This window comes from Stegodyphus dumicola, chromosome 9 (assembly GCF_044657685.1).
Source record: "Stegodyphus dumicola isolate Sdum_Otavi_A_Nest chromosome 9, ASM4465768v1".
Lineage (NCBI taxonomy): Eukaryota > Metazoa > Arthropoda > Arachnida > Araneae > Eresidae > Stegodyphus > Stegodyphus dumicola.
This window is the reverse complement of record NC_140776.1, coordinates 81,806,743-81,834,005: the sequence shown is the minus strand read 5'-3', so window position 1 is coordinate 81,834,005 and position 27,263 is coordinate 81,806,743. Positions and strand designations below refer to the sequence as shown.

Genomic DNA, 27,263 nt, shown 5'->3' with positions numbered 1-27,263 from the left:
AATGTGGCAATCCTTAACTGCTGTATCAGCAGCTTCATTGTCCTGTTACACCTGTATGTCCCCGTATCCAGTTTAGGTTAATTGGCGAATATTCATTTCCATATTTATTGTTTCTTTAAGAGTTTGAATAAGTAGAGATGTGTTGAATAAGTAGAGAGTTTGAATAAGTAGAGATGTGTTTTGATAAGTAGAGATAAATAAATTATTTATTGTTTCTTGAAGAGTTTGAATAAGTAGAGATGAAGTAGAGATAAATTAATGCCTTTAAAACACTTTGGGTATCCGTATAAATGCTCGCATGTTGTGACTCATTACTTCTGAGAAAAGCATGTAAAACGGCTTTCTTCAAAGCTATTGCTTCGGCTTAGAAAACCGTACTTGAATCATTTAGTCTAAATCAACTTGTTTATCTTCGTAAACTATAAATGCAGCTTCAACTCTATCTTAGATTCGGGAAAATTTCTATTCCCTTCCTTTCGGGAACATTCATATGCCAAATGATTGGTGTGAATTGAGCTGGGCGTTTGCTCCGTTACGGGACTTCTAAACTCCACCACTTGAAACACTTCACCAGAACTTGGAATATTTAATTCATCCACAATGCAGTCCTCTTGAAAGCGAAAGAGACGGAATAACATAAATCTGGATTCCTGTTTCGCTTTAATATCTAACGGAACTGCTCCAACAAGAATGTAAAGAGAAGTTATTGGTGTAATACAAAACGCTTTAGTTATATACAGTAATACTATTCGTTGAATTGGTAGCAATTTATTTGTTGTTCTTGCCGTGCCACTATAACGCCACCATACAGAGCAACCGTATAATATTAATCTTTCAATTGCTGTTAAATATAGTTCTTTCCATATTTTACCTCTTAATTCCCATTTATGCGTCATAAAGACGATTTAAATAGTTTACAGTTGCGTGTGTTCGATCTCTCACTTTCGAGAGGTGCGGAATCTAGTTTAATTTTTTATCGAGAACGAACCCCAGATATTTTTATGTATCATTATTTCGGTTAGGGGCATTCTTCCATCGTAATCTTGGTGGATGTTTTACCAGTCAAAACCTGGTAACAGAACCCGTAAGAAATGTTATTTTTGTTTTAGTGCTATTAAAACTAAGTTCATATTTATCACTCCATTTATCTATATTCTCTAATGCTTTCTTTGCTTTTCTTTCTAAGTCTGTACGATTTTTACCGCCAAAAATGACGATGAAATCATCGGGATATGCTTGAAGAGTGATATCATTTCCTAAGTCTAATTTTAATTCAGTATTAGCAAGAATGTTCCACAAAATTGAACTTAAATTAGATCTTTGAAGTGCGCCTTTGTAGTAATTTTTGAAAACACTGACGCCATCTCTTTTGTAGATGACTTTTCTATTATGAAGATAATTCTTCAGTAAATCATAGAGATGTGTACTGCACAATTTAGATCTTGGAGGGCGGCGAGTATACTCGGCCACCAAAGATTATTAAAGCCAGACATCACATCAAAAGAAATTTTGCAAATGTGCCAATTTCGAGTATAATTACTTTTGATGATGGTTGTAAGATTGTTCAATGCATCCACTATTTCTTTATTCGGCGTAAATCCAAATTGCTAGTGTAATAGTTTATTATTCAAGAGATTATGTTGGGTCTTTGTGCTATTATGTGCGTTTTTGTGCTAGTAGTTTATTTAAAACTTTGCATCATGTAAAAGAAAGAAGGCGTGCACTGGGATCTGATTTATTGTTTCCTTTTGGGGGGGAAACAGCACTACAAGCGCGACTTTCCGTGACTCAGGAAAATAGTTAAACTTAAGGCAAGAGTTCATGATATGTAAGAAAAGCTCCCAATTTGCCAGATAACTACTTCTGGTATGCTTTGACATTTTCCGGCTTTATAAATTCTTCTTCCTGAATATACCCGTTTGACCTCCTTTAAATTGCACTGTAAAATCTTTGCACTTATTTATGAGGTTTAATTTTAAGAATTATGAATAATTAAAATTTCTCAGACAGTAAAAACAATGTTTACTAATAATCAATGAACTATACAAGTATTTGCAGTTAACAAGACAATAATTATACTAAAATTTTTATTCGCAATAACTCATTATAGCAGTGCTTTTGTTACAAAAGATATTTAGTGATTTTTAGGCATTTTGTAAGTCAGATTTTAAGTATGAAATTATAATTTCTCCATTGAATTGTCAGTTTCTATAATAAAGATTTATTATTAAAACTGTAGTTCTAGGCCAGAGAGGACTCCCCCTGAATCCTGATATAACATTGTATCGAATCAGTTTGACTTGGGTTTGATTTTGGTTTATAAGGTATTTTCTCCTTCCTTTTCCCATGCCTTCATAGGGTAACTGGAAGCGTATTCGAGCGAAGGCATTTCACATTTGTCACGTCTCTTGCTTCAAAAAAACGTAATGGCTCTAGATGTTCGTTAGGAAGTAAAGCTGAAATAATGATGTCAGGTTTAATGGAATAAAATAATTTAGGAAATACAGAAGATTAAGCAGTTTTTATCAGAAGCTGTAAAGATTAATTTTAGAATACTTATTTCCTAGAAAAAATGATTTTGAGTTAGTGCTATGATGATGATTCTTTGTTTAAAGTTATGGTGCAGCAATCCAGTCCTGAAGAATAGAGACTGTCCATGAAATCACCTGAAGAAGTATTTAATAGCTGCCTGTTTCATAACAGGCATGCAGTCAGTACATTTATTTTATTCTGAGCCTCGAAAGGTTCTTGAAAATGGGGTTAGTTTATGTGATTACCGCAAAACCTTGAGGGCTCTCTCCTTAAGAAAAAGGATGCTTTCCTTCGTAGAGGACTTTCTAAGGGAAACTGGCTCGTATACATGTTACACGTAGGAAAACCACAAAAACGCCCATGCAGCCAACCCACTCGCGTGATTCGAACCTCTGACCGAACTACCAGTACTCAGCGACTTTACGGCTCATTCGCTCGTGGGCCGTTGAAAATGAGGAATCTTTTGCGCAAGAACAGTTACGAGAAACACTCATGACACATCTGTAAATAATTGTAAGTAAAAGCTTTAAGTACAATTTCGATACATAAAATACTATTGCTCTTTATGTGAGAGAGATGGTAATATGAACAAGTATTATGTTAAAAAATTCGCATCGGAAAGAGCGATAGAATCCAAGAATTAATGATGTTGTAAACGTTTCTGAATCATCTTCAATAAGCGTACTTACCTCTTCTTCTCATCTGACTAGATTAAGTCAAAAATTTTATGAGGGCAGTAACTAAAAAAGACAAGAATTTTATTTTTCTAAAAGCATAGAATCTTTTAAGATGAATCATTCAATGAATTAATGGCATATTTTTAGGAGCTGCGTGTTGCGTTGAATAACTTTCTTTTTCATGTTTGTAACACCACCTTCTGGGATTTAATCTTCATGGAGGTATCTTTATAATATGGTCCGCTTGCAGCATCTCCCCCTCCGCCTTAAAAGTTCTGCTCAGATAAAATGTTCAAGCGTGATGAATGTGATGAAAAATTTTGGAATGTAAGCAGATCGAGTGATGTCTATCTGGACCGAAGAAATTCAATTTTTAACACTTATATGATGAATATTCACTTGGTTTAAAAAATGTATAAGTTGGAGGATATTTGTATTTTAAGCGCGTAATTGTTTTTAACTGGTGAGATACTGTCAGAAGCTAATCCGCATTCTAAAACTAATAACTGAGTCGAAAATGAAATCTGCAATCATGTAATTGCAGGTTTGTGTTCATTTTGTATTTAAGTATCACTTTCACATTTCATGGCATAAAAAGCTCTTTTTTTATTTTGAAATGAATTTATATGCGATCATCTTTAACACAACCCGATCAAAATATTCTATTCGTATAATATGATATAACTGGAAAGGAGAGATGATAATGGATTTGGATAAGATTGCTGTAAAGGCCAAAAATTTATTAAATTAGAATTACTTAAGCTTTTTTAAAAAAATTATATTATTTTAAATATAAGTGAACTATCTTTATAACATTAAAAAGATTGTCAAATTAAATAAAAATTTGCAATATCTCTAAAATAAATATTTCTGTAATAAGATTTACTTAATTCATTACATATATTATTTAGTTATTGCTCAGTCCAACATGATTAAAGAGCTAAATTGTCAAGGAATTGAAACATATTAAGTTTCATTCCTGTATTAAATAAATGCGCATAAGTGTATAAGTTACACGATTACAAAACGCGAGAAATGATTGAGGAGTTTAAATAGGTAACTTGCTAATTATCCTTAAAATTAAACCTTATAATTTTAAAAACAATATAGAAATTCCTTCAAGTATCTAAACCCCTTTTTTTCCTTTGATTAAATGTTATCTTGTTATATATATAATTTTATTGTTCGAAATATAATAATATATTTTGTACTCATGCTTTGCTACTCTAATGCTTTTTCTCTCAAAAAAGCTTCTCTATCGCTCCGCCTTTTTCTTTTTGAAAGGGGGGGATGTGTAACAAAGCAAACTTCTAAATTTAATTCACTATAACCTCTTTTATTTCATTTGGAAACTTCATCGCTATCTCCAAAAAATAGAGCTTTAATCTAAACTGCGTCATTCAAATTAATCATGCGATCTTACGTAATCGTTAATGCAGATGCCTCTTGAACAATAACCAAATTGCAAACCAAAACTTTTCTCTTCGCGTGCTTCCATCTTGCATAACTATGCGCTTCAGCTTTACTCTCTACTCTGCTAAGATGTAATTTCGCTGGCTTGCTTTCTATCTCAACAATATCAAAGATGTAAATCTTCTGTGGAAAGGCACGACTGAAGTGCCAAGTGATTGTGGCCACGAATATCAATTGTAAATAAAAATGGAATTGGAACTGCCTCGACAGCCGAGTTCTTTATATATTTCCGGGTTGACATTACAGCATACTACGTAATCAAAATTCTTCTTCAATATGGATCTAAGCACGCATCGACACTGCTCCGACTTTTCCTTGTGCTTTTATTATTGTTACATATATAAGATCATGCAATACTGAAAGAATTTGCTTTGGATAGGAGAATGCTTGCGTGACTTCCAATGAAGGAAAATCTACAGTACGTTATCTTTTGAAATGCGTTAAGTTCTTACATCAAACATCAATGTCAAGTTAGGATATACTTGATTTTTACGAGTTTTTAAATATTAAAGTGTTTAGCAATCTATTGCGAGTTCGAGTTATTAATTTCAAACTTGAAGACAGTAGAAAATCTGAGATAAGTTAAAAAAAAAAGAGAGAGAGAGAGAGAGAGATAAATTGCATTCGGTTGAAGTTTTTCATAGCGGATATACATTGTAGCACTAATTTATTAAGCTTCATTAAGCAAAACCTTCTGCAACAATATTTAGTTTTTTTTTTTTATTAAATTTAGCTCAAGCATCTATACGTCATTGATCATACTTAATTTCTACCGCCTTTAAATGTCTACTACCTTTAAATTATGAATTCATAATATCTGTCTATATAAGCAGTTTATTGATTTTCTCAGAATAATTAGTTGGTTTCAATATTTTCCTATTGCATGGCTGTTGCTTAACATTTTCTCGGATTTCTGTAGGTTAGTAGATAATTTATTATGGCAGAGAAGTCAATTGTTTTAAGAGACATACTTTCGTAAACAGCATTTTCAGAAAAATCTAATTCTTAGAAATCAGAAATATGCGTTGCATTAACGGGAAGAAGGCACGAAAACCCCATGGGCAGCAAATCCTTTCAATAGTCGAAGTCAAATTCTGTCAAGCGAAATGAAAAAAATCACGGCGAGTTACTAGTGAAAACATTGCGGATGAAAATGTCACGGGCAAAACAATGAGAAGAGAAAACATCGTCGTTTATAACATCTTGGTAAACGAGACAGCAAGGCGAACACACAGAAGTTTTAAAACATCGCGGTGTAAAACATCAGCGTGGAAAATAATGTATGAAGAAATCTCCACATTCACGTCGTTTTTCATTCACGTCGGTTTGGGCTGCTGTTCGTCCTGGGCTGGTTTACTTGCATATTCACAAAGCCTACAGACCATTTCTTTACGGGCTGCTCTCATTGGAGGAAACATCTGCTTGGCGGTCATATTTGGAATGGCGAGTTATCGCCCTGTAGGCGTGGTAATTAACGCAAAACAAACGTTATTTTATTCAATATTTTTTTAGTTTATGAATGAAAGCTTAGAGGAATTATGTGGAATATATTTTAAATAACCTACTGATCTTATTAATAGATTATTTGTATTTGAATTTAAACTTTTAAAAGTACGTAATTGTTTTACAAGATAAAGGTGTTTACAGGGAGATAGCATATGCACATTTTCGTCATTTCTGTTGTGTAAATTTCCATAGCGCATTAATTATACAAATAAAGGAATTATTTATACAAATAAAGGAATATTAAAAAATTAACCAAAGGAAAACATTCAGTAAACATTTAAGGGCGTCGGATACCTATTCTTTTTACCTAAATTATGAGTAAGTATAACTAAAATTATATTTTATTCCATTATGCGCTATTTCTATTGCAATGCTTTTCGGGATCTTGGATAGTAAATTTTGCTACTAGTGCCTATTAAAAAGAGTACAAACCAGTAAATAAAAATAAAAAAAATTAAGAGAAATAGAAAAAATAAAGGCGTTTAATTTTTAACACCACACCCGAAGGCGAAAAGACAAAGTCATTCAATAAAGTTAAAATAAAAATAAATCCGTGCAAAGCAGAGTTTATAAAAGCTACGAGCGGGGATAGAACCGGAGATTGAGAAGCCTAAGATTTTTTCCCCCGCTCGTTACCGCTGAGCTGCTGTTTCACCGATGGATGATGCCCACTTTTTGGTACACGACGCTCAAATACAAATTGTAAAGGCGATGAACCAAAAGTCGCCAGCCAAGCACTAGATTCTGTAACCCTACGTTTCCTGTTTTAACCAATCGGAGCAAAAAGCAGCAGAAACGGTCTGTAGGCTTTGTGAATAAGCGGTTTACTTACACAAGCAGCCATGTTCTGAAACTGCTTGACCTTCCGTTCGATGTTGTTAAAATGGTATGGTTCTTTGCTAAATTTCGTGCGAAAATGTCTTTCAACGTCGATAAGCGATGATGTGTTGGCGTATTCCAAAACACAGTATGGATACAGTTACTCCTGCATGGATGGCGCCATTTTGATTAGCAGTGCCTCTATTCTAACCTCTAGACCTTTCGCTGTCGCCAGATATTACTTGTATAATTGTAGTTTCAGAATTAATTTGTTTTGCCGTAATAAATCAGTTACAGAATTTGTATTATGCTAAACTTTTTGTCCGATTCAATATGAAACACCACAGGTATTATGTAAGTAAAAAGAATACTGTTAAAATTAATATCCCAACTTCTTTAAAATACAGAGCATAGTAATATTAAAACGTTATTTTCATATATGCTGTCTAATGTGCTAATAATTTTCATTTAAAGCATTCCCTCAGAAGGAATATACTGTCTCAGTTTTCAAGAGGTAAAATTTGTAAAAGTGTGAAGGAAAATATGTGAGTACTGCTTTAATACGAGGGTCACTCTGAAATTTTTGAGATACACATAGATTGTTAAAGTTATACTTACTGAATTTTAGGAGTGTTCAAAGCAGTCTCCTTCAGCATCAATGCAATTTCTGTAGGCGGATTTTCCAGAGATTAAATGTCTCAAGCCATTCATATTTCGGAATCGATTAAATTAATGCATTTTATAGACTCATCAATCTTATCTTCGGAATGAAAACTACATCCACGTAAGTTCTCTATAGATTAAAAAATAGCCAAAATTCAGGGGGGAAAAAACTAGATCGGGTGAATAGAGTGGATTTTCTGTCACTTTCATGTGTTTTTGTTCAAGAAATGCTTTTGCCAATCTTGCTGAATGAGGAGATACATTTTGTTGGTGGGCGTGAGTTCTCTAACGTTCACTTCGTGAAGAATTTCTGGAAGGCATTTGGTGACGTACCAGTTAGCTGTGACTGTCTTCTGTCCTTCCAGCATGATGGCTTTGACCTATCGTGTACTTGTGAAGAAATGTACGTACATTACGTTTTTTCATGGCACTTTGTATTTTCTCCATTGTGGGCATGCGATCATCTTCAAAGATCCATACTTTGCTTTCTTGACGTGTTCGAACGTCAAAAAATGGTATGTAAGAAATAACTGACCCCCACGTTCGCACACTTGACGTGCCTCTCCCGGGTTCGTTCTTAAAAGCTGAGCTCGAGAGAGAATTACTCAAACGTTGGCAACATCTGTGGGAGACAGAGACCACCGGCAGAAGAGTTTACAGATTTTTTCGAAAAGTCTGCCGGCTTCTAAAAAGTGACTCGTCTCACTTCACACTCAGTATCTAACAGGACATGGTCCCTTCATGACTTACCTGCATCGCTTCAGACGACGCGAAAACGTGCATTGCTCATGCGGTATGGTAGGAGATCCGGACCACTATCTGTTCGCTTGCAAAGACACCGCCAAATATCATCTTAGGCAACCAGTAGCAAACCACATCCATGCATGGGCCGAAGCTACTTCGAAAAATCGCAATGCATTGAAACGCATATGCGATTGCATAAATATTGCACGCAAAATCTCAGACAGGCTGGAGTAATTTTCAGCTTGTTAAAAGAAAGCAATCCATGCTCTTTGAAATAATTGTCACCAGCACAGCCCCTGTATGCTCTTTACCTGTAATGAACTAATTTTATCTCAAGTTAGCTTATTAAGCTTTTCTTACTCTCTGTATATATTTATCTCCTTGAACTGTAATCCTTGAATTATGTATTTTGCCTTATTTTAAGTATTATTTTCACTGTTTTGCCTTTTTTTTTTAAATTTTATGTATTATTTCACTTTTTTAGTATTTTACTTCTTATTACTTTAAGTATTGCTATTTAGTATTTAGCCCTATTTTAGATATTATTCTTACTGTTTTATCAGTCACTTTGTTAATTGCTCATATATTGCACTGTACTCATTTATTGTTCACGTTGTGGATGTCTTTTGTAACCACCTATCCATAACTTTGTAAATATGTAACTGAAGTTGTTCTTCTCACCCGCATTGCACCCTTCTCCCATCACTGCACTATCGTCTTCGTCCAGCATTTGTTTGCACTGCCCCCAGCAGTCGTCTTGAGCACATTATGTATATATAAGTGTGTTATTTTGATCAAGTTATTTACGGCGGGGCTACCTGGCCGATATGCTAACTACCCAGTGGACCGGCTGCCGCGCTGTCGGTGGAAAGGAAAGGTATGTAAGAAATGTATAGTGGCCGCCATCTTAAGTAATTTAAGAGTTTTGCTGATCTTGACAACGCTTCTCTTTTTGGTATTCATTTAAACTATGGGGAATCCAACGGCAAACTAGTTTTCTCATATGCAGTTTTTCATGAATAATTTTATGTGTGGCGGCGGATCCGATCTTAAATTCCTTCTGTAGTAACGATTACCATCGATTAACATTTTCCGTAAGGTAGGCGCATTATGAGAATTTGCGCCGGTGGGGGAGGGGAAATATATGTGTCAAATACGTCGCGAGCCTACTCGTGTGGACGGACCTTTATCCTGGATTACTGCTGATAACGGCTTTCCTGTGTTTCTTCATCCTGTAGAGAGTCTCGATCTCAAATTCTGCACGTAAACCATCTGAATACAATAGATGAACCATTTCAAAATGCTCTCGCGTCAATTCCATTTTTCCTCCTTCTTAAAATTTATTCTACGCTGAACTACTTGCAATAGGCCAATAAAAAATCTTGTGCTAGGCTAAAATAGTTCATATTTTCAAATCTAAACCGTTAATTATTATCTGCAACTTACCGTCTACGCGTATCTCAAAAATCTCAGAGTGACCGACGAATGCGTAAAAATAATCCTCATTTCTTCTCACTAATGATAGCATATGGCGCTAACCAAACATATTGTTACGAAATGAACAGGCGCGGTAAGATAGGTTCCCCGCCAAGCAGGTTTAGGATTGCTATAAAATGGCAAGGGATGCCACATTTGGCGAGAAATCGTCCATTTGGCGACAAAATTGGCGATATGCCATGGACGGATGGAGAACCTTCTAGAACGAATTCTTACCGGTTTAGCCCAGAATGTTCTCGAACACAAGCCGAAAGCTATATAAACCCTGCTGGTCCGCAGTCAGTGTGCCTCGTCGAGAGGGCGAGCGTGTGTGCCTTGTCTAGCCAGCTGATAGTCAGTCATTGAGCGAGTGTCTCGAAGTCTAGCGCCGAGTTGGTCGTCGAGTGCATCGTCCAGTTTTGTCTTAGACTGTGCTGAGTCGAGAGCTATACTCTTGTGTATCGTCGAGTGCATCGCGTGGAGAGTCTCGAGAGTACTTGGAGTTCCGAGAGCGACCAAGCAGAGTTGGGAGCTGTACTCGGGTGCTTTGCAGTGAAGCTGTTTCCACCGTTATTGCCTTACAGTGTGAAGGCTGTGTCGCTGAACGTGTCACCGTGTTTATAGTAGTTCGTCGACGCCTGTAAAAGTGATTTTGAAGCTATCTGATTAATATTGGCTAAATAAAGTGTGTTTCGATATTTCATCAAGTGTCGTCGTTATTCACTCCAAATCCACACGAAATACGTACGTAACGTCGTGTCAGAAAGAAACGTAACGATATGCTTCTGAAATTTTAAAATCTGAAAATGCACATTTACAATGCGTCAAGAGGTCGTGCGTCAAGAGAAGGTGCTTTTTTTTTTTTTTTCCCATTTTTTTAAACTCTTAATATCGCGAAGAATAAAATTTATTAAACAGCATAGTAAAAATATTGAAATTCATGTAATATATTATTAAGAATTTAACTATTTAAACCTTGTTAGGTATTTCTCCCGCTTTCCTAGCGTGGCTTCGTGGTGTAGTGGTCAGCACACTGAGCCGGTATTTCAAAGGTCCGTGGTTCGATTCCCGGCGAAGGCGTTGCTAATTTTTTATCTCTCTGGCTTTTCCAATTAACCTAATGTCTCCACAACCTTCTAGTTATTATTGAATAATTTTACTTAACATTCATTATTAAATAAAAGCTAGATTTCTTATGCATTGTTTGATACTTTTAATGTGCCATCGGCTCCACTCCAAAATAACGATTTTTTTTTACTTATATCCACTTTTTTTTTATGTTACTTTTCAGTGTTCTACTCATTGTTAAAAGAAAGCAATCCATGCTCTTTGAAATAATTGTGAGAATTATTGTGTAGAAGGTCATAGCGTGATTTTTCCTCAAATCAAACGCTTGTCAAGTATTTAAACATATTCTTCTTAAAACATTGATTTTGCAGATTCGGGATTTTTAACTTGCAGGAAAAACTATAACGTTATATGAGTAGTTTATAAATGAACTGTACAGTGAATTAATTCAAATTTTTACTTTAGAGTGTACATTTATTTAAAAATGAGTGATGATTGCTAACTTCCTTCTCTTTCTCTGCCAAATGAAAACGGATTCAGAGTCTCCTCTTCCTGCCTATTCGCTATCCCTGCACGAGATGAAATACTAGAGTTCAGTGGTCTTTTCCAGAATGCTGTTCATGGGCTGTGCAGATCTTGGGAGATTACCAAAATTTTTGATAAATGTTTAAATGTCTGCTGCCCTTTCCCCGAAAGATTTCCTTCCTCTTTCGATGTTAACTGTTCTTTCTTTATTCTTCCTCATATTATCAGGTTCAATGTTTCTTCTAACCTTCTTCGGAAACATACAATGACCTGACTAGAACAGAGAGCTTACTAAAGCTATGTTCACTAATTGTAGTAAGTAGACAGGATACAGACGAAGGGTATACAAAACCCTTTATTTTTTCTGTATATACAATGACTTCCGTACTTCGGAATACAATGACCCTCCACTCGGGGTCTAACTTAAAAGATATCAAAATAAAACTAAACTCTAATTTAACTTTAGAATAAGATTGGCCTTATAATAACAGAAAGCGTATGTAGCACAGAGACTGTGAACACTACAATACGTTTAATTTATCAAGAGGATTAAAACCTCTGGCCTGGAAGGCAAAGTAGCAACTGCGTAACTTCTAAGGTAAGCGGCCTGCTTCGAACTCACGGCTTCCTCTCTTCTGCTTGGCAAAAAAGGCCACACTCAAATACTTGGCGTTCGCCAGACAATTTTGCATAAACTCCTTCACGCTTATAATTCTGGCCGGAAGTAGAAAATAAGAAGTGATAGTAAAGATTTAAAATAAAATAAACGTTAGTAAAACTTAAGATCCTTACATACTTCCCGCCAGAGTTAATTAGTTTGAAACTGAGGTCTAAAACGACCTTGTTGAAAACTTTTAGCTCTAGAAACTAACGCGAGGCCAAACTTTTACAATCATAACTTAGCTAGAAACTAGAAAATTTTAAAAGAAAGAAATTTGTTACAATAGCAGCTCCCGGAATATACAACAATCTTTTTTCTTTTTCATCTGTACTGCATCAAAACAGGAGCTTTATTCAATTCTGGTTCCTTCCAGAGATCTGGAAGGAAAACTAGTTTAATGAAATGTTACAGAATGACATTGCAAATAACATAGAATATACTTTTCTTAACATTCTTATTTCATTCATGACTATTTTAATTATCTCTCCCCGTGCTCTCTGACATGTGTTGTAAAAACACCAAACACGAATGTGTTTCCGTCTATGTGTTCAACACTTCCTCCTACAATCAAAACACTAATGTGTTAAAATTCAACATACGAGACCTCTTAACACACCCTAATTTCAACTCTAGACCCTGAGGTACTATTCTGAAAGTGGCTAACTCTAAAGTGTAGCGTCAAGGAGCCTAACTACATCATTCAACCTTTAACACATATTCACCATGATTTAATCTTTACAGTCACACGAATAACAAATTTTTTAACATTACTTTCACTTTTACCATATCACGTTATTTCTAAACATTCAAAATAACAGTTCACATGTATACAAGAACATATCAAGAAGCCGTTAATTTTACACATTTGAAAACATACATTAGTAGTACATTGTTAACTTCTATTCTTTTCAAAGCAAGTGCCAATTCTTTCTACATTGAAATAATACTACATTTCAAAAAGTCTTTCAGACTAAAACTTCTTTCTTGTTAGAATGTTTTAAATAAAATTTATACAATAACTTTTTACAATATTTAAGTCTTTATACAACGCTATTATACATCAACTTTAGTTTTACGCGCGAGTAATTGAAAAACATAATAAGAAAATCGGTCACAACTCATTTCTCGCCCTTTTGGCGATAAACGTAGACCTCGCATGAGGTAAAACTTCTTGAAATCTGCCACTTGCAGTAAGAATGAAAGATTAACTTAAGTTTGTAAAGTAACATAAAATTTTACTTATCTTTGTAATATTCAGACATCCTTTTCTGGGCCCAGTCTTTAAAGGTGCTGCAGACCGTAGCTTGGTTGATCCTCCTTCTTGTACGGGCTCGCCCTTCAGTGCTTTCCTCTGGAAGCTTCCGTTTTTCACCACTACGGCCACCCTTGAACATCTTCCTTCTGTCCTCTGCTTGTGGTCTTGGCCGTTTGAAGGCAGCTGGTCTTGGTGGAACCGGGAAACTTCTGTCGTGATCCTGCTTGGACCTCGTTGTTGGCCGTTCAAATTTTTCTTGTACTTTTTCCTCCGCCGCTGATGGCCCTTCCGCAGTTCGGCGACTTTTGCTGCGGAGAGTTCTGTCGGATGAGTAGATCTTCCGTTTTAAAGCCGGGTTATAGTTGCCGTCACTTCTCCTGGTTCTCTTCACATACGTCGCCCTTCTCCCTTCTTCATTCTGGGGGTGTTCGTGAGCTCTCTTTTCTGGACGGTGGAACGGCTTCTTTCTCTTGCTACCTTCAATTTTTCCGCGGGGAAACTTTCTTTTCACTTGCTCCTGCCTCTTAATGGCTTGCCCTTGTACTTGTCGTTTTTCCACCTCTGGAGCTTGTGCCTGCGGTGTCTGCCGTGCCGGATCCTGCAAAAGATCTTTGAAAATTTGCATTTTATTACGATCATAGTAGGGTTTGATTTGATCAATGTTTGCGGAGCAGGTTTCACCATTTCTGGCTTTTAACACTACTACAGCGTGAGTTATTTTTTCTATGACATATGGTCCTTCAAATCGTGGAAAAAATTTGGCAGTTTTATCTTCTGGTGCTGAAGAAAGTGAATGCTTAATTTTTAGTACTTCATCCCCTACTTTATAAGTTACTCCCCGTCGTTTCAAGTCATAATTTTTGTTTTCTTTGTGCTACTTCCGTATTCTTTTTTGCTTCTTTTATTAGTTTTTCTATATCACCCATTTTAAATTCTGGGGCTCTTTGTTGCACATAAAATAGTTTATCTAACGGTGTTATAACCTTTCTGCCTAGAAATAACTCAGCAGGAGTTTTGCCCGTTGTATCATGTTTTGCGGTCCTAAGGGCGAAAGCAAATTCATTGACATAGTTATCCCAGCTTTTATGAAAATTTTTAACATAACTACGGATAATTTTCACTATATTTCTGTTGACCCGTTCCGCTATATTTGATTGCGGCCGATACGGGACCATTTTTAAATGACGTATGCCCAGTTTTTGGCACATGTCTTCAAATATATTACTTACAAATTGAGGACCATTATCTGATATAACTTTTAGGGGTGCCCCGTATTTTAAAATATATTTATTTAAAATAGAATCGGTAACTAATTTCGCGGAGGCTCGTTTTAAGGGAACAATTTCGGTCCATTTACTAAAATGATCAACTATAACAAGGAGATAGCGACTTTTGTTTAACTGACTTTTTGGGAAAGGGCCCAATAAATCGATGCCGATTATTTCATTTGGAAATTCGGATTTAATACTATTTAGAAACCCGGCCGGGCGGAAATTAATATAATTAACGGCTTGACATGTTGGGCAGGACTGGACATACGCCCTTGTTAACTTTTGCAGTTCAGGAAAGTAGACTGCCTCGCGTACGCGTTGAGTAGTTTTTCGAATACCAGCATGAGAAGCTAAAGGGCTGTCATGGAGCTCTTGCAGGATATTTAATCTAAGACTAGCTGGGATAACAGGTCGAAATTCGTTGTTGGAATTCGTAGTTTTTGTATAAAATAATAGACCATCTATTAGTTCGTAATGGGCCGCCCTATTTCTTATCGCCACAATATCTTGGTGGCTAAAATTTTCAGGATCCTTCAAATACTCATAAATACTACCAAACTCAGTATCCTTACCCAGTTCGGTTATTACAGTTTCTCGGGAATTTATTGTACACGCTGTCAGCATTGCAACTTTTACGGTATTACCCTGTTCGTCTAATTTAATTCGTGACAGCGCATCTGCTACGATATTTTCCTTTCCGGGGGTATGCTTGATTACCAGATTATATTCTTGCAGCTTGAGTGCCCATCTTATTAACCTTGGGGGATAAATTTTTTCCAGAGTACAATCTAGTTACCGCCGCATGATCAGAATATACTGTTATCGGCGCCTTTGCAAAATAGACTCGGAACTTTTGCACTGCTAACAGAACTGCAAGTGCCTCTCTCTCGGTCGCGGAATAGTTTCTTTGTGTTTGATTTAAAGTTCGGCTAAAAAATGCTACTGGCTGCTGATTTTGCGAAAGTACCGCTCCTACCGCATAATCCGAAGCATCCGCTGAAATTTCTAAATTTTCATCCTTTTCAGGAAATTTCAACACAGGGGCTTGCGTTAATGCTTGTTTTAATTTTTCGAAAGCACTATTGGCTTCGGCCGTCCACGAGAATCTTGCCTTTTTCCTTTTTAATTTTAACAATGGCTCAGCGATAGCCGCAAAATCTTTTATAAAGGACCTATAATATGAACAAAGTCCTAGAAAAGAAGAGAGCTTCTTTGCCGTGTTTGGAGTCGGATACTTTTGTACAGCGATTATTTTTGATTCATCTGTCTCGATCCCTTTTTGCGATATTTTGTAACCTAAATATTTTAATTCAGGGGCTGCAAATTTGCATTTTTCGACATTAACTTTTAGACCGGCCTCATTTAATAAAGAAAACACCTGTCTTAAATCCTGTACATGTTGGTCTAGATTATCACTAGTAATAATGATATCGTCTAAATAGATAAATGTGGACTTTCCGAGAACAGGTCTTAACACAATGTCCATGCATCGCTGAAATGTTGCTGGGGCGCCTGAAAGGCCAAACGGCATTCGCAAAAATGCATAAGTGCCAGACTTGGTTATAAAAGCAGTCTTAGGCACGTCCTCAGGCCTGATCCCTATTTGAAAATAACCATTCGTTAAGTCTAAAGTTGTCATAAATTTGGTTGATTTTATGTTCCTTAAAATTTCTTCTATAATCGGTAACGGATATACCGGATATTTCGTTATGGAATTTAATTTACGGTAATCAATAGCGAATCTCCACCTTTTTGGATGCTCCAAAGGATAATCATTATTTTTCTTACATAAAACCACCGGACTAGCATAACTACTTGAGATAGGCGTTACGATCTTTTTACGTAGCATATCGGTAATATGCCATTCTATAATTTTTTCCTTATTCTTATCATACCGGTATGGTTTTTGACGAACAGGCAATGCATCTCCGGTGTCAATACTATGGTTAGTAACCTGGGTAAATCCTGGAATATCACTAAATAAGGAAGCAAATTCACTTACCACTTGTCGGATTCTATCTTGCTCGTCATTAGGCAGGTGGTCGAGATTTAACCTTGGCGGTTCAACCTTTTCTACACGCACTGGTTTCATCGTCAGCTTAAGAGACGCTTCATTAAAATCCAGTGTAGCTTGTGCGTCTGAAAGAAAGTCTATTCCTAGTATTAAGTGTGCTTGCAAATTCTTTACTATAAAAAACATCACCTTTACTTGTTCGTCCTTGATACGGATGTACAAAGGTACTTTACCTACGCACTTACATTGTTCTCCTTGCGCCGCTAATACTGTTGTATTATCCGCATTATATATGCGGTATTTGCGAAAATACTTTCTAAAAAAGACTTCTGCCACACAGGAACACTGCGCGCCGGTATCCAGGAGTGCGGTGGCCGGGATATTATTTACCAAGACTTCAATCTTCGGAAGAGTTAAATTTTTCACCATTACTGTATTTAACTTGTAGGAAGAGGGGTTTTCGTGGCCTTCGGATTTCCGCACCCTCTCGTCAGCAGAAATCCGTTTTAGTTTAAATTATTTTTCCTTTCGGTGCTTTCCTTCTTTCTCCACTGGCCTTGAGACTTTTTTCCTGGGTTGCTATTGAACTGTCGACGTTCGCCGGCTGTTTTTGAATGCTCGGGTTTCCTTGCCCACTGATTCGCTTTTTCTCCATAGCCATGTGCTTGAGTTTGCTGTAGTCTTGGCGTACCAAATTGGTTTCGCTGTTGATATTGGCGTCTTCTTTCGACGTCCGCCGTTCTTCTACTTTCAAACTGGATTGCTAGCTCAAATAATTTTTCCAGTGTAGTCGGATTTCTCAATTCAATAAAGTCTTGCACTTGGGGTAGTAACCTCGGCAAAATCACTTGAATTATTTCAGGATCCGGACGGTTTCCATACAAGAGCTTGAAAACGTGAATTTTTCTTAAAATAAAACTCGAGATGTTTTCCATTCTTTGTTGATATATACTGAAAAGTTCTGTTTCTAATTTCGCACGATCCCTTACAACAGGGAAGGCTTTTAGTAGGGCAGTCTTGAAATTTTCGTAGGTATAGGTGGGACTTCCTGCTTGACCCAAGAGACTTCTGCCGATACATTTGAACCAGTTAAGCGCTTGGCCCCTCAAAGCGCTGGTAGCTAAGGTAACTTTTTGAAACTCGTGCACGGGGTAGAGCATGAAGTGGTCATCCAATTTTTCCAAAAAACTGGTTACTTGTGAGTTTCCATTAAACGTTGCTTCTGGTTTCATCGAAGCGCGCATGGTCTGGACAATATACCCAAATCCTTCCAGGGCGGCAGCTGGCATTTCTGGATTCTGAGCTGTTTCTGCAGGCAGCACAGGTTCTTCTTGAAACTCGGCCATGGTTATTCTTCGTCGGGCGCCACTATCAGGTTCAATGTTTCTTCTAACCTTCTTCGGAAACATACAATGACCTGACTAGAACAGAGAACTTACTAAAGCTATGTTCACTAATTGTAGTAAGTAGACAGGATACAGACGAAGGGTATACAAAACCCTTTATTTTTTCTTTATATACAATGACTTCCGTACTTCGGAATACAATGACCCTCCACTCGGGGTCTAACTTAAAAGATATCAAAATAAAACTAAACTCTAATTTAACTTTAGAATAAGATTGGCCTTATAATAACAGAAAGCGTATGTAGCACAGAGACTGTGAACACTACAATACGTTTAATTTATCAAGAGGATTAAAACCTCTGGCCTGGAAGGCAAAGTAGCAACTGCGTAACTTCTAAGGTAAGCGGCCTGCTTCGAACTCACGGCTTCCTCTCTTCTGCTTGGCAAAAAAGGCCACACTTAAATACTTGGCGTTCGCCAGACAATTTTGCATAAACTCCTTCACGCTTATAATTCTGGCCGGAAGTAGAAAATAAGAAGTGATAGTAAAGATTTAAAATAAAATAAACGTTAGTAAAACTTAAGATCCTTACAATATTAATCTTTCTAAATCTTACTCAAAAGTACTGACATAGCATTTTAATAAAAACAGAAGGTCATTCGCACTCTGTAGAAACGATTTTCTGTTTAAATTTTTTCGTTAACATTTTTAAATAAAAATTTGGCATTTTCAATATAATCCTCTGCCACTGTTTTGTTTTGATTAGAATCAAGGAGGTTGGAATAGATGGAATAAGCATGACGTCAAAAAAAATGAAGCCAAGGTAATGTCAACAACGGGACGTTACGACTTATCATGGCCTCCATACAGCGTACGGATAACATTACGAAATATATTGTTAAATAAAATTATACTGACTTCAAAGTTACTCTATACGATCAACGTATGGAGGCTCAGAAAGTGTCTTCAGGCATGATATTCATAAAGTACCATTGAAACTTCCGCTGGTCTTCTAGGTTTTACTATGTATATATTTGTCTTATAGTTACCATTCACACATTTTCATGCATGTAGATTTTATTAAGTTTGAAGCAGTTATTTGCAGTCTTTGCGATTTTTCTGTGTACTAAATAAGAAATCATTTATATTACGTATTAAAATTAGAACGGAGGACTTCAAAATATTCAATAATGAATAGCTAACATGCGACGAACTTACGAGGCACGTGAATACGAGAGGCATGACTTCTCTGCGCTTTTCGATTGGCCGGACTACAGCAGTTTTTTACCCCTCTATTTTCAAAACTCTACACTTTATTTCGGACTTGTTTTCAACGCTAATATTGCTTTACTTTATGTTCTTTGTTTTTACCTTCATCTCTATAATGCCATACTCCAATTGCTCAGATTCTTCAAAATCATGTTTATCCTACCTAGAAACAAATGGCGATTCAATAGCTGACTTCTTCTGCAATAGTTTTTGCCATGTTCAGTACATGGCGCCACATCTATTTTCACTATGGAAGATTAGCAAGCAACTAGAACTCAATTTTCCACTTTTATTTAAAATGGACTCTATTTCTCACTACGACGTACCCCGTAGGGTCTACAATTTTTGGAGTAAAAGTGGCTAGACTGAGTACTCGTCCTTACTGCAATTCATGCCAAACGAGCAACTGAGTCAGGGAAATGTTTCAATGTAAGGCTACGCAGGGAACTCACTTATTTATCTGGGAAGTATCGCTCAGGCGATAGAACCCCAGAATAAACACCGTATATCGCAGTATCGAGCAACTCTCAGAGTTTAAAAGATCTTATCATTGGTAGAGTTCGTATCATTGGATTGAAAGAGGCAGGTTGGACAAATTGGAGAATCGTTCGACGTATGGGTCGAAGCGATGCAGCGATTAGAAGATGCTGGCAAGAATGGGTGGACAACTGGACATCGGCAGATTTCAGCGGCATGATGATAGCGGTTGACCTAGGGCCACAAGAGATTGGGAGGACAGAGTGATTGTCAGATCAGCTGTCAAAGCGCCTGATTCATCGCTATCAACCATCAGATGTGCGACCCGCACACGAATGTCCACCATGACCAATCACAGAGGGCTGATAAAGCGAAATCTACGCTCGTACCGACCGTTATGCCACCTGCCACTAACGCCTGCACGCTGTCGAACCAGATTACATTGGCGCTTGGATCGATCAGGTTCTAATGATGCTGACTGGGAAATATAGTCTTTAGCGACGAATCCTGCTTCCAACTTTGTCTTGACGATCAACGAAGACGTGTCTGGAGACGCCCAGAGCAGTGCGATGATCCTGCTTTCAATATTGCACGCCACACAGGCCCTCATCCAGGAAATATGGTCTAGGGTGCCATTTCCCTTGATAGTCGGACACCTTTGATGGTCATTAGAGGCACACTTACAGCACAGCGGTACGTCGACGAAATTTTGAGACCTGTTTTGCTACCGTTCCTTTTGCAGTACCCTGGCCCTATTTTTCAGCAAGAGAATGCCAGACCACATACGGCACGTGTTGCTGTGAACTGTCGTATAGCTTGCAAACACTTCCTTGGTCAGCCACATCACCCTATATGCGGTCAGGTCGTAAATTTACAATCCCTTTTTTCAGGGGGGGAGAGCTGACAAGGAGGGGATAATCTTGCTCGGGGTCTTGAGAAAATGTTGGGGTCGTTTAAATATCTAACTTCTCTACGTTCAGTTTTATGCAGAGGAAAATACAAATTGAATTCTTCGAATGAATGCAATTTTGTACAATGAAAATGTACTACTGAACGATAAACTGTAAGACAAATAACATCTTTTTTTAAAGCCATAGGAGTAGAAAGAGATATTTGTTACATGAATGAATTTGTAGTAAATATTGAGGTTTTCATTTCGAATGCTACCTAGAAACAAATGGCGATTCAATTTGCATGCATGCGATGCAGCTGAGTATCTCAGAAAATAGTCATAACCCAAATGGTTTTCAACCTTTTCACGTCTTTTTACTGTGTTAAAGATTACTAAATTCGTTTAGCATATAGCTTACTTTTTATTAATTTTACTTGTAAATATTTAAATATTGTATTTTTCTTTCTTTCACACATTTCATAGCAACTAAATATGCTTATGTTGAAGTTTTCACGGAGCCACAGTTTTTAGTAACTTTTTGGCGGGCGTACTAAAATTTATCTTGTAATTTTTTTTTAATTTTGCAGCACAATGCGCAAAAAATTTTGATCAAAAGGCCTTTTTCCGTTTGCCTGATTAGGGCCTTTTTTCGTTTGTTCTTACAACTTAACTTTTAATCATCTTATAGATATGTATATATAGGTATATATAAATGGAACCAAATATAGAACAAGGTATAAAATGTCAAAGAAAAATATCTTTATTATACAATGTTCAGTACCAAACGTATATTTACGTAATAACAATATGAATCGTTTGTTATGTTTCGTACATATATAATTTATTTTTATATTTATAATGTTCATTACCATACGTATATTTATGCAGTATCAATATAAATGGTTAGTTAGGTTTCGTACATATATAATTTATTTTGATATTTTGTATTTTTTGTATTACAATCAGTATTGTATACGTATCTGAAGTTTAATTTTACTTGTTCTCCTTTGGGTTACGACTTTAAGTGAGAAAGAAGGGGATTTGCATTTTGAAAGAGTTAGGGCCTTCATAGGGATTACATTATATACAATCAATTGAGATCCGACTTTTCCTTTCTTTTAATCATTATATATATTTAAATACTACTTTATAAGTATACATAAAATGTAGCAGTTTGTTAAGCTACTTATTTATATATCTATTGTTTGGTCTGGTTTGTTTTATTATAGCAAAGCATTCGACGGCTATTTGCCTTAGGGTAAAGGTGCCTCGCGGAGAAGTTTCTAAGCAGAACTGACTCTTATGCACGTTACACGTAGCGAAAACCACGAAAACGCCGTATAGCCATCCCGTTCACCGGGATTCGAACCCCGGATCGACCTGCCAGAGTTCAACGACTTTGCCGCTCAGCCACTAGTAAGCCACACACACACATCCACACATATACATTAAATTATATTTACATGTCGTTTATAAAGTATAATTGAGTGCAATTTAATCATAAAGAGTTAGAAAATATTCTACGAAATTACTTCACTTCGTAGACTTTTTGTAAGCTTCACCATATTTCTTTAAAGAGAATCTCAATGCTAGTTCCATTTCCAAGCCGTTTATGTACCTTATTTTTTATGCTTTTAATTATATTTAGAGAATTATTTCACTTTGTTATAGCTGAAAATGCAGTTTTTTATTGAATAATTTAAGGGTAAGAAGAGAATAATGTCCTTTTATAATTATTCTTGAAGCATTTAAATTTTTTAAAAAAAGGCCACATTAATACGGATCACTGAACTAAGGCGCTCGATACAGGACAGATTAATCACCTACTAAATTTTGATTTTCATTGAGTAAAAATGAATTCATCTGCATTCTATAAGAAAACAAATATTCAAAAAATGTTTTTTCTATTCTCGCAGTCCTAATATTTTTCTTAAATATTCAGTTAATTTATATTCAAATATTCCAATCCATTACAATTAGTAATAAATCGATACAGTAAATAAATAATTAAAATCAATTAAATGAAATTTTAATTGATTTTAATTGCCATTTTCCCTCTGATAAACCCCTCTTTAGAATTCAATAGCAGTCGATCAGCTTTTGTTGGGGTTCATTTTTCTTTATGGTATGCTTACGTTATATATGTATGTATTATGCATTGCTCATATCGTCAATTGCAACTTTTAATATCTCTTGGAAAAAAAATCAGTATGGGAAACCAGAAAATGTTTCTTAGTGACGCTAAAACTATTATTACTAGGCATTGTCATGCCACAGTGTTTAAAAAAAATCCCATTGTTTAAAAGTAGATTCTATGCTCATATCCTAGTCTACAATTAAAAGCTGCGAGTCAAAATTAAGGGGGTTGCTCTTAGGAAGCCTTAATTAGAAGTAGTTATAGGAAATGTTAATCAATACTTATTATCTTATGGATTAAACGCTTACTCTCTATTTGATTACGTGTATGGCAAACAGATATTCGTCATTCATAAAGAAAAGAAAGGTGTATCAAAATGAGTTATATTCTTGTTTTTCCAACTGCAAAACCATCTTAAGATACTATCGGATTTAATCTTTAAATTATTCCAATAATAATCAGAACAATGGAGGCCATTATTGTTAACTATAATTTACTAATGCAAATCATATTTTGGTTTCAAATGGTTTTCATTAATTACATTAATGATATGGATATTTACTAATCTATTACTATTACTAAAAATAGTTATAAATACTTTATTACTGATATGTTTATGTACTATTTTATTAAAAAGCGTATTTATTAATTTATTAATAAATTAATTTATTAATATTAATTATTTATTTATTAGTAAACCAAAAAAATGCATATTTGTATTATTAAGATATTTAATGATACATAAAAGAGCACGTCAAAACTTTTCGTATCCTATGTAATTTGTCTCCATTCTGGTACCATATGCATCCTTATACCCATTACTGACTTATAGTGAAGAACAGAGGAGTACTCAACTGAATGAGAACTAAAAACACTTTTCTTTTAAAATATATCTCCCCTTATGATCCCTGACACAGCAGTTTACACAGCAGTTCCGTAATTAACGTCAGTCTCTTGCTCTTGACCGCATTTGCAAAGCCACCGGTTCAACATCTTATTGAGCTCGTTACTTTATAGTTATGTACTCTGAATTAAATCATTCAGTTATTCTGAAATTTTAATCATTTTCTATTCTGTACCTAATCTTCCTATCCACCAATTTTTGTCGATTTTTTTGTTATAGAGTGTAGTTACAGTATCATATATTTCAATAGTGTAAGTAACTGGAAATATTTTTAGAAACTTGCAAATTTGTTATAATTAAAAAAAAAAAAAAAAAAAAAAAAGAGAGAGAGAGAAAATTCGTCAATCCAATTTTTTTAAATTTATTTCTGCACTAATTCGTGCGGAATTGGTGCAGAAAAATTTTAATTATTTTAGACAAATAAATTTTCAGCAGAGCTCTCTTTTAGTAATCCCGTAATGAGGCAGTTTTGGTTCGAAATTAATCGGCCGCTATTTTTCATTTGTTTGCATTTATTGCGTTTTAGTCTTTTTGTTTGCTTCTTTCTATAAGCAAATAATAGTACCAGGTGCTACAGTGATAATTTCAGTAAGCCTATAAACGTCAGTAAGTAAGAAAATAAATTGTATTACTGCAAACTGAAGCATCTGTGTAAAGATAAGTTTCTATGTTTAAAATGCAACAGATAGATTTGACTGGCGTAGTACGGTATCATTTTTCAAATTGAGATTTGCTTTTGTTTTCTTATTTTATGTTTTTTATTTAATTTTGACAAAATGCACGATTCCTTATTATAAGCAGTAATATCTCATATTTATTTTATTGTTTACTAATCACTGATTGCTGTATTCAGATGTTTTTACTACAATGGCTTACATTTGTTTTCGGGCACTTGTGCACTATGAAAATAATTTTCATCAATCATATATACTGTAATTCCCATTATATTTTGTAAAATATATTTATATACATATTTATGTAGAATTCTAAATGTTTCCAAATTTATTGAAAATCTCGTTAACTTCAATTTTCATGGTATTTATCCCTCCTTAATTAGATAAATTCAAAGTAAAGGTCAGACCTGGTGACCTTCAGCCAGGTCCAAATAGGGACTTGACAGAAGAAAAGAGATAAATAAATTTGGTAAATTTTCATTTATGTACACTGCTTTGTTCTTTAGCAGTGTTACAGTAATAAGAATTTTTTTATAAGAGCAAATAATTATTTCCCCTTTATTTCTCATTAGAAAAGTTCGTTGGGTGTACGTCCAGTCTGGTATTAGACCCAAAGATTCATAATAGATGAGTGACGTATACCGAGGTATTACTATGTTATTGTTTATTGCATTTCAAATGCGATGTATTGTTTTCGTTTAGCATATAAAATCCTGTTCTGGAAAAATAAAATCCATCGAGACGATCACGCCTTTGAAACTGGCAGAGGAGGGGGGGGGGAATCTAGAAACAGCCGTTGGCAATTAATGTCAATGTGAGAAATATAAGATCTTTAAATTTTAGATAGTCCTGCTATGCTTTGCCGTATTCAAATTATGCATATTTCTGAAATCACGTACTTTATATTTAAATCTTTTTACAGTTTATATATATATATATATATATATATATATATATAATTGGTGAGCTTTTTATTTTTCTGATTGACCCCGATACAGGTCTCTTACTTTCAGGATTTCCTTCCCCACTGCGGACGACATATCCTCTTATGATTCCAAGCCAGTATGGGTAAGTACCATTTTAAACACAGTATAAAAAACTTTAATGAAAAACGGTCATGATAACGTGAAGTAACTTGTGCTTCGGTATTACAGTTATAATCCCACGCATTCAAATTTAACAGAATTATTTTCTGTTCTGCTCATTAAAAATATAAATAATAATAATGCATATTTGATTATTCTTTCTAATTTAGCTTAAATACAAACTAATAATATTCTATATTAGAGCTAAATGCAGTATTCTGCATTAAAATATATTTATTATTCTTTAGAATTCAATGCAGATTGTAACAATTTTGAATACGAAAGAGAGAAAAATATTTTGGTGGACTTATATGAATCTTTCGTAAAGCTTCTTAAGAAATAAAGTCTCATACGTTCTTAAAATCAGTTTTAGTCAGCAAATAGTTATACATAACAGACTGTCTGATGTGTAAAATGCACTTTTGTTTCAAAAAGAACGTTACATTTTTCTCATTTTTAGTCAGTTTTCGGGCTAACAAAGATATATTATTCATTAAAAATTTAACTGAAAACACTACAAATCGTATGTAATCTAATTCTTGTTTTAAGCGAAATAGTTGCTTTTTTTAATTTATACCTGAAAGTTAATAATTTGCAGTTTGATTTTGAAATTAAGTAAAACAGATTAAATATGCGGTATTGGAAATGTTGTAAGGATATCCGATTCACTATATTCAGAGAAATAATTTTAAGAGATAGAAAGGGGTCTGGTGTTCGAGGTCCGAAAACTTGTCTAGATAAAAAAGCATCGAATTTTATTACTGGTCGTAGGAAAAGTACACTGCGGGGGGGGGAATTGAAAAAAAAAATGGAACAGTTCTATATCTCCTATTCTAGTGGACCGATTGACGAAATACAAATAGCATTTTTCATGTCTCGATGGCGCGACATAGGATATGTATTAAATTTACATATCGTTGTTCTAATATAGGTATTTTGACAGAAAATCTGACTTTTTCTGAAATGACATGCCAATTTTTTTCCATATTTCGATTCTACAACTCAAATTATGCCAAACTGTCAAGGTTTTGTTAAAATCGCATGAGTAGTTTTTTTTTTTTTAATTAGCTCTTAAAATTGTAGCTCCTCAATGTTAATTGAATCTGATATATATTTATTAATGTCCCTTTTTCTTATTAAACTTACTTCATTCATTCTTCCAGAATTCGAAATTTAGGCTTAATCCAAATATAATTCGCACATTTTTTATTATTTAATATTAAAATTTGTATTTTTAAATATTTTTTACAAATTTTTCGAAAACAAATTTCTACTTTAACCTACAGAAGTTAAAACATCATCTTAAAGTAGATGTATTTCTAGGCAAACTTGCAAAAAAATTAGAATTTTTTATTCAAAATTTTCTAAGATATACGTGAATTTACATATTGAAGCGTTTTAAAATTTTACCTTTTTTTTAATGAAAAAAAAAGAAAAGAAAAGGTTCGCCAAGTAAATTATTCTTGGCGAAAACTGAAAAAAATACTGCAAAATAAATTGTTGAGTTTCTCCGTAAATTTCGCATCAAATTTTACAAAATTTAATATTTAGCCGTAATTTGAGTTGTAGAATCGAACTATGGAAAACACTGGCATGTCATTTCAGAAAAAATACTGATTTTGTGTCAAAATACCTATATTAGAACAAAGCTATATACAAATCTAATATATATCCTAAGTCGCGCTTTCGAGACATGAAAAACGCAATTTGAATTTCGTCCATTGGCCCAGTAGACCGGGTAATATAGAATTGACTTCCCCCCCCCCTCCGCAGTGTACATCTTTTCTGATGGTC

At 35.1% G+C, this 27,263-nt stretch overlaps 1 protein-coding gene and 1 long non-coding RNA gene across 4 annotated transcripts in view; one reads left to right on the top strand and one right to left on the bottom strand.

Annotated features, from left to right (window-relative positions):
• Positions 1-27,263, top strand: part of LOC118203724 (RNA-binding protein 24-like) — a 278,308-nt gene that overhangs the window by 166,583 nt on the left and 84,462 nt on the right. Inside the window, exon 3 of one of the 2 annotated variants that reach the window (XM_085823680.1) lies at positions 25,383-25,452. In XM_085823680.1, coding sequence (XP_085679806.1) covers positions 25,383-25,452 — 70 coding nt within the window. The remainder of the gene's footprint in view (positions 1-25,382; positions 25,453-27,263) is intronic. The other variant, XM_085823681.1, reaches the window with a different exon arrangement.
• The window catches only part of LOC146995394 (uncharacterized), a 174,147-nt gene that overhangs the window by 145,792 nt on the left and 1,092 nt on the right, over positions 1-27,263 (bottom strand). Inside the window, exon 2 of one of the 2 annotated variants that reach the window (XR_015043014.1) lies at positions 2,071-2,456. The exons of the other annotated variant lie outside the window; for it this stretch is intronic. This is a non-coding gene — a long non-coding RNA (uncharacterized LOC146995394). Of the gene's footprint in view, positions 1-2,070; positions 2,457-27,263 lie in introns of those variants that run through there. 2 annotated transcript variants of the gene reach the window in all.